This window comes from Lemur catta, chromosome 9 (assembly GCF_020740605.2).
Source record: "Lemur catta isolate mLemCat1 chromosome 9, mLemCat1.pri, whole genome shotgun sequence".
Lineage (NCBI taxonomy): Eukaryota > Metazoa > Chordata > Mammalia > Primates > Lemuridae > Lemur > Lemur catta.
The window spans coordinates 22037875-22050022 of NC_059136.1; the positions used below are offsets into that span (position 1 = coordinate 22037875).

The window sequence follows — 12148 nt, forward strand, 5'->3', positions numbered from 1 at the left end:
CCACCCATCAAAGGAATAAGAGATACTGGGGAAATGCTATCCACACACGCAGCCACATGGATGTTGAAGGCAAACCTGCAGTAGCAGGTGCTCTGCCTCGTCCACAGGTGAGGGGCCAGCTCTGGGGCTTGTTCCCGAGGGCCCGCTGGGAGGCAGGGAGGGCAGGACCACAGCAGGGGGTGGCACACACCACACTTGCATGCATTTCTGTAGTGCTCTGCTTTGTCAAAGGCTAGAGAGACCATCAGTACTGCATGGGTCAGGGTTCTGGTTGAGCAACACCGTGAGCAAGATGTATCACCTGTGAGGAAAAGGTGCCCGGATCTGCAGAGTAATCAATATGCCCGGACTGAGGCAGCCATAGACACTTGCACATACAGAGCTGCTTTCCTCATTACAAGGACATGTGTGAACTGTAAATCATGAATATGGGGTGTGAGCATTGACACATAAAATCTATTCATTGTTTTTATATCAGTTAATATTTAAAGATTTGTTGAAAATTTTTCTTAATTATGTAAATCCTTATTTTTTCTGACATGAAAAGCAATATTCAGTTAATTCACTTTTATAGAAATAAAGCATGTTCTAAGATATATGTATCAGCTTTCTAAAATTATGGAATACTTTGACTACCTTAAATAATATGCTAAATACTAAGTCTTCATGCCATAAACTCTTGTTTCTATTTTTATTATCTTTTGGAGCTAAGTTATCATATTTTAGAAATATCATTCAACCAGAACAGGCCAGGAGAGTGATCTAATGCTGGAAAGATTCTTGCAAAATTTCTGGAAATTTTTCCCACAGCAAATGTGGGGGAACTGTGCTCATGGAAACCCAATATTTGTGAATTCCACATTTATAAGATAAAGCTATTTTAAACTCACCTTCCCTTCATGAAAAATGAGCCAAAATCCTGTCTTGCAGGAGCCCAGCAGCTCTGCTCTGCAGCTCCGCTGGGACAGGGGCTCGAAGGGTCTGCTCCACCAGCTCCCTGCAGAGGCCTGCACTTGCTGGCCGCTGGTCCCTCGGGCCCTGGTCCTCCAGGGCCTGCACAAGTCCCAGCAGACGTCTGATGCAGCTCCACCTCCAGTGTGCCGGACACCACCCTGCCATCTCTGCTCTCTAGATGCATGTTCTGCTGTCAATCTTCTCTCTAGGATCAGACAGAAAGAAACCACTGTTGAGGAAAAGCAAACCGGGAACATAGTTTGCACTTTGGGAAATCTATACTATACCGATAGTACAATAGGAAGGCCACTTATCACGAGGTCCTTCCAGTGGTCCAGCATTCTAATATCACATGGGAAACAGTGTGTACTCCTCTCCATGGATGAACATTTCAGAACATTTAGCATGAGCAAGGACCTAAGTATTTAGCACAAAGCATTTGGTTAAGTAACTGATGATAAGTGCACAGTGCTGCACAACCATAAAAATGATCTAGAGGGATATAAGCTGATACTGGGAAATGTTAAGGATATGGAGAGGAAAATTGAGACACTGTGATGTTTTTATTGAAATAAATATGCATAAATTATATGTATAGGACAGAAGACCAAAAAGACACACCCTCCAAACCACGGGTTCCTCTGGACAGTGAAGGTAGAGATGGCAGCGTCTTTTTCCTTCCTTGTCTATGCTATGGTTTTTATGTTTTTTCATCTAGCAAATTAATACTTTTGTAATGAGAAAATAATAATACCTATTATAAAAATGAGAAAAATTACTACACTTGTAAGGTTACGGGGTCCTGCTTCTTGGACTATATTCAAACCATTTACCATTTTATCTTTTTATATTTTTCTAGCATCCCACAACCCCAGCGACAACCTTGGCTTTGCAGCAGCCTGGTGATTTGCTTTGAATGTGTCCCCCAAAGTTCATGTGTTAGAAACTTAATCCCCAATGCAACAGTGTTGAGAGGTGGGACCTTTAAGAGGTGACGAGGTTACAAGGGCTCTGCCTTCCGAAGGGATTAATGCTGCTACTGAGGGAGTTATCAGAAGCCACCATCACCTCCCACCTGCTTCCTGCAGCCCCTTGCCATGTGGGCTTCCCCAATACATCTGTTCACTTCATCAAGCAACAAGGAGAGTCTCTAGAGTAAGTCTACTAGCAAGGCAGAATGTCGTATAATGTGACATAATCAGGGGAGTGACATCCATCACTTGGCCATATTCTGTTGGTTGGAGGTCAGTCGTGGGTCCTGCCTACACTCAAGGGGAGGGGATCACACCAGGGTGTCAGCAGTGGGAGGTGGGGATGATGGGGCCCCTGGAGTCAGTCTGTTACCTATGGCCAGTTCCCAACCCTGCTTGCCCACTCTGTGCCAGCACCAAAGCGGCTGAACATGTCCATAGAAAAGCCTCTGTGCTGCTGATGATTGCAATGTGGCATCCGTGCGCGGGATCCCCAGGTGGGCCCTGGCACTGCCCTGCAATCCTACCATGTTTCCCGAGGCATCACAGACTCCTCTGCCTTCCCCCTCACAATCCCACATGCCCACCCCCCTTCCCAATCCCAGCTGTTCACTCTGCCTCTTCCTGCCTTCACTGACTGAATTTGCCACGGTCCAAGAAGGAACTAGAAGCTTCTCTGAGTGCTTCACCCCAGAAACTGGTTACACAGTGGGTAGACATGCTGAGAAGCTAACCAGAGCAAAGAGATTAGTAGCAGCCAGAAACCTCCACCACCCTGTGGCTGTGAGGCAGAGGGAGAAGGTGAGAACAGAAACCATGGAGGGTCTTTCTAGAAGGAGCTGGAGGCCCGAAGAGCTGTCCCAAAGCAGAGTGGAATGGGGAGAAGTACCAGCTTCTCCCTTCTGCCTCCTCCCGTCTCCCAGCAGAGACTCCTGTTGGCTGAACCCAGGAGGAAGCTACTGACCCTGGAACCCAGCCAGAGTCAGACCCTGAGATTCAGAGCAGAGGCAGGCAAGAGCGAAGAATGTCTGAGGGAGCAAAAAGTTCCAGGATTGCCACATTGACAAAACTAGAGACAGTGAGAATAAAATGCCCAGTCTTCCAAGGACACACCTGTCTGCAGCCCTGCCTGGCACACTGGAGCCCACCTGCTCCTACCTGCTCAGACTGTGTTGCTGCAATTCTCCCCACTCCTGAATCACTCAGGCCAGTGTGCAAACACACCATCATATCCACCAACACTAAGAAAAAATACATCTCAGGACTTGTGCTTTCAGGAAGATAGAGTAGAACTACTTTTCTCTATTCCTCCTGCAACATACAACTAAAACACTGACATTTTGGCCAGGTGCAGTGGCTCATGCCTATAATCCCGGCACTTTGGGAGGCCGAGGTAGGAGGATCACTTGAGTCTAAGAGTTTGAGACTAGACTGGGGAACAAAGAGAGACCCCATCTCTACAAAAAAAAAAAAAAAAAAATTAAAAATTAGCCAGGTGTGGTGGCACCTTGTAGTCCCAGCTACTCAGGAGACTGAAGCAGGAGGATTGCTTGAGCCCAGGAGTTCAAGGCTGCAATGAGCTATGATTGCGCCACTGCACTCCAGCCTAGGCAAGAGTGTGAGGCCCTGTCTTTCAAAAATAAAAAATAAAAAACTGAGATTTTGTATAAAACAACCGTAAGAAGACCCTGAGGGATGAAGAGAAGAAGGCAAACTGGTAGGGACCTAAGAAATACCACAGTAGTGAGGTCCTTGCGTTTTCATTTTGCCTCATATACTCTAGACAGGGAGCTAAAGGAGCTGGCAAACTGGAAACACCAACAGGTACAAAACAAAAAGTCCCAAAAGAAGCCTGTTCCCAAGCCAAAGGACCAGTAAAGGGGTGGGCTAGCAAGACAGAAAGCTTTTAGACAATAACTGCTCTACTGCAGCCAAATACTACAGACTCAAATCCACTCTGGATGGCAAAGGCTAAGCGGGCAGCCCGAAAGGCTGTAATGCCATGCCCCCTCCCTCTCCCCACTGGGATGCTGTCAGAGAAGGCTGAGTAGGGAGCTTGGACATTCACTTCTGCTGAATGTTGGGGAGTCCCACTTCCTCCCTACATACCCCTTCCCACCCTGTGTAAGTGGAGACCACCATGCCGGGGGCCTGGACTTCATCCTCACCCTGCAGTAACAGGGACCACTCTCCCTCCCTGCTCAGGTGGCATAAGAGGAGGCCAAGTGAGAATCAGGGCATTCACCCCTGCTTAGCAGTAATGAGTCCACCCCCTTAATAGTGTCACTGGATGCCACATAAGGAGCAGTAATGAGGCACCCCACCCCCTCCCAGCCAGGGTGATATCACAGAACAGATTAGTGTTTGTGTTGGGTTGAGTAGAAGCTATCATTCCACCCCACTTCCTGCCTCTTCTCAGGGACACCAAGAGCACGGCTCACCCAGAGGTCCCTCTCTCTCTCATACATTCCTCATCCAATTTCTCCAAACATATCCTAAACCCTCCTATTCCCACCTGGTCATCACCTCTCACGCAGGTGATTGGAGCACCCCTGTCCCACAGCCTGTCCTCTGGGAGATCCCAATGCCCTAGCACCTAGCTCCTCCTCTGGGGGACCCTCTCATCACCCCAGTTCATGGCTTCACTACCCCCAGAACCACAGCCTCAGACTGGCTTTGCCCCATTGGATCCCATGTGCCTGACCCATAGAGGGACGTCTCATGTTCCCTGCTGAGGATCCCACAGAGGAGAACCTAGCCCTGCACTGGGGCTGGGCCCACTTGGGGCTGAGCCCCATCTGGTCCAGACACTTTCAGGCAGCTGGAAAGGGACCCTAGGGCGGCTGTGTCCCCAGTGGGCCAGGGGTAGAGTATGGACAGATCCTACACCACCGCCTGGGGCGACTGCACCCAGGCCCCTCCTTCAGAGCAAGACTCACACCAAAATGACCAAGTTGTCACCAAATTTTAGGAAAAAAATAATAGATGGTTGTGGCTTATTTTTAAGAAAAAAAAAATAGATGGTTCAACCCAGTGGAATCTTCCAGTCTTCACAGCCAACCCTCTGGCCGCTGCCCGCCCTTCCTCGGGCTCTGCTTTCTTCCCCACTAGACTTGTAGAAGCACCCCCACCTCCCTCCCGGTCCTGCAAGGTCTCTGGCCCTGGGCCCCTCCTGCTGCTCCTTCTGTCCCCATGGTCTCTCAGACGTCCTGGAGCCCCTGCCCTCGCCTGGTGCTCACCCACCTTGCTCCAGGCCCCAGATGCTCCTCCCTCAGACGTGCCCAGGACAGGTGCTGGACGACACCACTGGGTGTGAGCATGGCCAGAGGCCAGGTGCAGCGCGCAGGGCAGGGCACTGGGCGTGGCCCTGACACCTGCCCCTGCCCCGGAGAGGACCAGTTTCTACCTCTGAGCCTTCTCCACTTGGTCCAGCAGCCACTGGCAGCGGCTCTGCCCAAGAAAAAGACCCAACAATCTGGTGTGAAAAGGGAGGATAGGATGGCTGAGAGCGGTGCTCCCAGATACTCCGACTAGGCCTGGACACCCCCAGCCCATCCTGATGGCTCTGACACGCCCATGGAGATTTGGCTGGGGTGCTCCGGCTCTGATGGGCTTTGGTGGCACCTATGGAACAGAGCCCGGCGCACATGAGCTAGGGGGGGCACAAGGGACAGGAAGCAGGAGGGCGCAGAGGGGTCTGAGCACCCTGCCCTCGTGCCCACAGCCCAGCAAGGCCGCACCTGAAAGATCAGCTCCCCCCATGCTGGGGCGGCGGGTCCCCAGCTCCACCCCTGCGTGTGGCGCCAGGTAGACGAACTGAACCCCGGAGGGCAAGGCCCACCTGGCGATTTTACAGTCGCAGCAATATACACCATGTGGAAAATAGTTTCTTCGTAAATCTTAAGAACACTTATCTTCAAGTTTTTTAATCATTTGACATAATACAGTAACGAAAAGAGAGGAAAGAACAAGTTCACCAACTGCTGTGAAAATTTTGCTGTTAAAGAGAATCCCTCCACAGCCGACCCTCTCCTCTGGCGGACAGTATGTAAAGTCCTGCGAAAACAGCCGGATTACTGAACCTCTGGCCACGTACCGCACTGCTCAGTCCCCGAGCCACTCTCAGAGCGCATTGTCCGGGGGTCCTGGCTGGTCCCGGGGGCGTGGCTTGCCGGGGGCGTGGCTGTGTCCACGGGGACGAAGCGCTGTCAATTGCGTTTCCTGCTCTCTTTCTAGTTCGCAAAGCCAGGAGGGGCCGGGGGCCGGCGGAGCCCCGGGGCCAAGCAGGCCTGAGATCCGCCCTGGGCAGAGACAGATGTGTCCTGCCAAGGGCAGTGCAGGGAGGGCTGTGACACTGCCCCACTTCAGACCTGGACACAGACGCCCAGTCTGACCGTATATTCCTTCAGATGGGTTTTCCAACATGTGAACTTGGTTAAAAGCTTCTAGAACAGTAAATCAAACATCACAGCTTTTAATCTCTTTTATGTTCTTTAAAGAGTACGACTCCTTCAAGGCTGAGAAGAGAGCGGCGGCCCCGGGATTTGACCGACCCCCTCGTGCCTCGGAGGGTCGCCGGGTGGGCTCTGCTCGGGGGAGCGCTCACAAGACTCCAGGGACAGTGGCAGCCCCGCCGCAGGACGAGCGCACAAACGCTCAGCCAGGGACGCGGCCCGCACCGCAGCCCGGGCGGCCGAGCCCCTTTCTCCGCCGGTCCTGCCCTCGCTCCGTCCGCGGCAGGTGGCCGGGCAGAAACCCCAGGCGCGTCGCGCTGCAGCTCCCCGCGGCCGCGGGTCGGACTTTATCCTCACCGCCGAGCGGCCCGACAGCCCGCGGAGGCCGGCCCCACCCCGCGCTCGGCGGGAGCCGCTCGGGACGCGCGGGTCCCAGACGAGCAGGCTCTCCGAGGGTGGCGGATGGGACGGCGCCTCCTGAGGCACCGGACCCGCCTCCGCGCGCCCCGCTAGGCAGGACAGTTGGAGGCAATGCCAGAGCCTGTAATCAAAACTGGGAAAGCCAACTACCAGCGAGCGAGGTGGTGCAGCCAGCGGCCCAAAGGCGCTAACAGAGTTTTGATCTGCGGACTCTCTGCTGATATTTCTAGTATATGGGGAATAGGCACATTGGATCGTCCCCTCCTTCAGCTGTTAAAAGACCCCTTTTCTCTCTCCTCTCCCCAGAGGCCTCATCCTCACCTGTGGACAGGTGATCTCCAAGCTCTCCTCTGCAGCCCAGACCACTGTGTCCAGCTACCTTCTTGTCTTCCTGTACTCAAAGGTGCCCAAAAGCCCCCAGAGTGCGGAAGCCACTCCTGGCCCTTCCATGGGGCCTGTGTGACTGATCCTACCAGCTATCCAAGGTGCTTTCATCACCAAGTGGGAGTCCCCCCACCCATGACTCACCCTCACCCTGCAGAGCCATCACCTGTGAAGTGGCTCCAGCCTTGGCCAGGCAGCCACCTCTCAGCAAGCAGGACTTGGCAGTGGCTTTCTTGAGCCCCCAGCTGCTCCCCACCACCCAGCCACATGGCCTCTAGCTTAAAACCTTTCCCTGCCACCTGCACTCCAGCACAGAAACCCAGGTGTCACAGGGTTTCAAAAGGCAGCAAGGACCTCACTTTTTTCAGTATTCCTGCTGTCCTCAGACTTCAGCTAACCCTGGGGATAGGTGGGGCATTGCTTTCACACAAAACAAGAACAGTATTAGCACTTTTTAAAAGAGATGGCCACTATGCTGCCCAGCCTGGTCTCGAACTGAGCCTCCCAGTGGCTCACGCCACTGTGCCTGGCTGGTATCAGGATTTGCTTTTCATCATTGTAATAAAACTTTAGGAACTTATGCTCCTAAATCACCCTTACTTTACACCAATGTGAACAACAGCACTCAAGTTTTTGTAAACTAAATTTGCAATGACAAGCAGTTTTTGTGCAAGCCTTTACAGCCTACCCAGAGCTTTCGTCTCTGCTTCCAGATTTAATCATTCATTAGCTCCTATGTGAGAGCTGGTATGGCCAGATGCATTCAGATGCCCAGGCCTGGCAGACCCTGCCCCAGGAACCTGGAGGTAGACCCCATGTCGCCCCCTCCCCAAGCTCGGGCCACCCAGCAAGCAAACCTCCCGGAATGCCTAGGTGGTTTAGGTAGACAGCACCTGTCCACAAGAGCTAACAGCCTCCTGTCTTCTTTTCCTCAGGATCACTTACCCTAAAACTACCCACTGTAGAACTGTCACACTGGTCTAAGTCAGTGCCTCTCAAAGCGCATGTGAGAGTCACCTGGGGAGCTTTACAGTCAGGCCGGGGCACTGATTCGCCCTGTGGGGTGGGAGCGTTTGTCCTGAGCCCCTGGCCCCTGCCTGGGTCTGTGAACCCAGAATGTCCACACACCCTGTCGCTTATGCTCAACATCCACGTCCTTAAAAAGAGCTGGCTACATTAAAGCCACATTTATTTCACTGTGTGTGACCACAGTAAAGAGCAGCGGCTTTGAGGGATTTAATGTTCTCACCCCAGTGCATTCCATCCCAGAGAAGCGCCTGACCGCCGCGCTCACGGCTACGAGGCCCAGCCGCAGCGCAGATGCCGCCCAGGAGCTCAAGTGGAACGAACGTTCACTGAACGCCTGAAGCTCCCCTCCCGAAGCCACTGCCCACCGGGGGCAGCTTTGTCCCGGGCGCCCGACCCCCAGCGAGCCGGAGGCTCAGAGAGCAGGCGCCACTCGGCTCAGCCCGCCCGGGCTCGCACCTTCTCCCTTGGGGAAACCTGCCTTGCTCCATAAACGCTCAGCGCAGCTTGTCTGAGTCCTGCCTGCTCCCGGCGCGGGCGAGCTCAGCGCCTCCGCTCTCCCGACCCGCGAAGCGCTTTCACTGTACCTGAGGACGCGCTGACCCCCAGGAGGGGAAGGTCCAGGTCGGCACCGAGGGCTCCGAGAGGTGAGTGGAGACAGCCTCGGCGGGAGTCCGCGCGCGCCCGCCACGCCCCCAGCGAGCACCCCCCCGCCCCGCCCCCGCCCGGCGGCCCCGCCCCCAGCGAGCGCCCTCCGAGCCGCCCCCGCCCCGACCCCGCCCGGCGGCCCCGCCCCCAGCGAGCGCGCTCCGGGCCGCCGACCCTCCGCAGACCACCCGCGCCCGCGCTCTGGAGCCCCGCGGCGCATCGCAGCTGCAAGCTCTGCTTCGTAGATGGTGGCCAAGGACTTGGGACAAACTTTTCCCTAAGAACAAGAATTGGGAAAATGGAGTGAATATTCTTTTTTTTTTTTTGAGACAGAGTCTCGCTCTGTTTCCCGGGCTAGAGTGAGTGCCGTGGCATCAGCCTAGCTCACAGCAACCTCAAACTCCTGGATTTAAGCAATCCTTCTGCCTCAGCCTCCCGAGTAGCTGGGACTACAGGCATGCGCCACCATGCCCGGCTAATTTTTTCTATATATTTTTAGCTGTCCATATAATTTCTTTCTATTTTTAGTAGAGATGGGGTCTCGCTCATGCTCAGGCTGGTCTCGAACTCCTGAGCTCCAGCGATCCGCCCGCCTCGGCCTCCCAGAGTGCTAGGATTACAGGCGTGAGCCACTGCGCCCGGCCAAAATGGAGTGAATATTCTCTTCTGCATTGTGAGAGTTCACCACTAGAGCTGATAAATTGACCAGCTTTCCTCTTATTTTCTCGTGGCTCTGCTCCTCCTCCAGCCCAGGACTCTAGCCACAGTTACACCTGTGGAAAGCTCTTTCTCGTACGACACGGACACACAGAGACATGAACACACACAGAGAAACACCCAGAGACACCCAAAGAGGCTCACCAACTACAGACACTTGCACACACACAGTAACACAGACACAGAGAGGCGCACACACACACCACAGACACCACACACAGACACAAACTACACACCGACCCCCACACACAGAAATACAGACGCATAAACTACACACACATACACCAGCAATGGGCCAGGCACTGTGTGGAGATTGGCAGGAAGTCAGAGGTTCTCAGCTCTGCGCACCATGGAACAGCAGAACCCAAAAAGGTCTCTTTACCAGAGGTGCCTCCACAGACCTCACTGGAGACCCTTATTCCTGCGGCGGCTGCTGGTAGGAATTTGGAAGGCACAGAACTTACAACAAAGTGACAGAGTGTACCCAGGGGCCGGGCAGAAGGAGAGCTGGAGCTCATATCCAGTGTCACATTTGTAGATACCTTGCTTCAGACAGCCATGTGTGCATCGTGTGTGGACACGGGTCTCAAGCACCGTGCATGGTGACCCCAATCTCATGGGTCCAGGCACCGAGGCACCTATGACCACTGAAGCACCAGTTCCCGTTCCAAAAATGGCAGCTCATCCGCACTCATCACTGCACCTGAAGGTCCTCCTCCAATGCCTCAAGCGGAAAGTGGCAGAGCATGAATGCGGAGACACCTGAGGGGACAGAAGGTTCTGGGCTGCCACCACCCTTACAGGGCAGTATGCACTCGAGGGAGCCTTGGTGTGCAGGTGAGTCTGTGGAAAAGAGAGTTGTGGAATAACAGCAGGGCAAGTGTGGCCAGGCATGTATTAATAGCTCTATATGCCTCTCAGGTAACTGTTCTTTCCATAGCTGCTAAATGTTTGCAGCTACCCCAGCTCCAGGGATGGGCCCTGTGTGGCCACAAGTAGGGTGGAAACCCCACCTCCCCACCAGGGACTGGCTCAGATAACCAAATCTGTGTGTCCCAATCCTCTTGGGATTGGGTCAGGGTTGGGACCCCTGGGGGAAGCTGTGGGGGTGATGAAGCCTCCCTGAGCAGGACAGTGTCTCCAAGACCAGGCATTCACACCAGGGCCAAACCACAGGCCAAGCACTCTCTGTCTCTGGACTACTTAGATGCCGCCAATCAATCCTCTTGGTTGTTGAAGCCAGGTCCAGATGGGGTTTCCCTTCCTGGTGGCTGAGAGTGAGCACTGACTGCAGATGGCATCGTTGGAAGCCTGCTTGTAACTCAGGGGTGGCCGAATGTGCTTTTAAGGGGGACTGGATTTCTGCAGTCAGAAGTGATGAGGGCCAGTCTCAGAAATGCCATGTTTTCCCTGGAGCTGGGCAGGAAGATTTGGGTCCGAAACAAGATGTGATCATAGAGTTATATCTTTGTTGGATGGCCAGGAAATTCTTGAAGCCCAAAATAAGGGCTCCCTAAATGTTCTTGGCAAACAGCAGCATTACTGGAATCAGACATAAAGGTCAAAGGTGACTATTTTGCAGCACAGAGTACTTGAATATATAAATTCCAGCATGTCCATAACAGAGTCCCTTTGCTTAACGTTTTGTGCAGTGGTGGGTTGTGTGTAGATGTGTGCACATAATTTATGTATTTATGGGTGACCCCTCGCCTCTTGCCCTCAACAGACAGGTGTGACACAGAGGACAAGGGTCCAGGAAGGTCAAAGGGTCTCAGATTTGGGCAGGCTTGAGCAGGGCCCAGGGAAAAGCTGCCTCCCCTGTCTGTGGCGGCCAAGGAAAAGAAGAGAAAGCCATTCCTGTCCGAGCCCTCCAGGCCCCACTTCACGTGGAAATCGGTCTGCAGCTCCCCTTTAGGAATCCCTGCCCAGGGATCCCTGTGGCCACCTGCTGTGCAGGGCCCTGCAGTCCCCAGCCTTTTCCTGCCCCTACCCTACAGCCCACAAATCCTGTGCACCCACTTCTGCCCACGGGGGCATGGCTCAGCCCAGCCTGTGCACTGACCCCAAGATATGAGGGAGAAGAGGAAGAGCTCTGCAGATGGCCAGGGTCCTTCTGCCTCTTAGCTCAGGTCAGAGAGTGAACTTAATGTTCAACCAAAGGTCCTGAGAAAGAGGAAAAATCAAACCACACAGGTTCTTTTTATCTACTGCTGTGTAACAAACTACTCAAAGTTTAATGGCCAAAATAGCATTTCCTCATGCTCCCAAATTCTGTGGGTCTGGAATTCAGAAAGGCACAGTGAAAACAGCTCTTCTGTGCCCTGCGACAGCCAGGGCAGGGCAAAGGTAGGAGGCAGCTTAAGTCTGGAAGCATCTGGAGATGCACTTGCTCACCCCGGGGTGGGTCTGCGGGCTCCACCATGTGGCTTCTGCACCGACTCTTGGAATTCCTTACAGCAAGGTGGCTGGGGCCCAAGAGACAGGAAATGGAAGCCACCATTTCCTTAAAGCCTGCGCTCAGGACTGGCAGGTGTCATTTCTGCAACGTTCCACTAGCCAAGCAGTTACAGAGCC

The 12148-nt window shown here is 53.7% G+C and overlaps 1 protein-coding gene across 1 annotated transcript in view; it reads right to left on the minus strand.

The window, feature by feature from the left end:
- OCA2 (OCA2 melanosomal transmembrane protein) overlaps nt 1-1138 on the minus strand; it is a 178216-nt gene extending 177078 nt beyond the window's left edge. Inside the window, exon 1 of the mRNA XM_045560414.1 lies at nt 891-1138. Coding sequence (XP_045416370.1) covers nt 891-1138 — 248 coding nt within the window. The remainder of the gene's footprint in view (nt 1-890) is intronic.
- Between the last annotated feature and the right edge of the window lie 11010 nt (nt 1139-12148).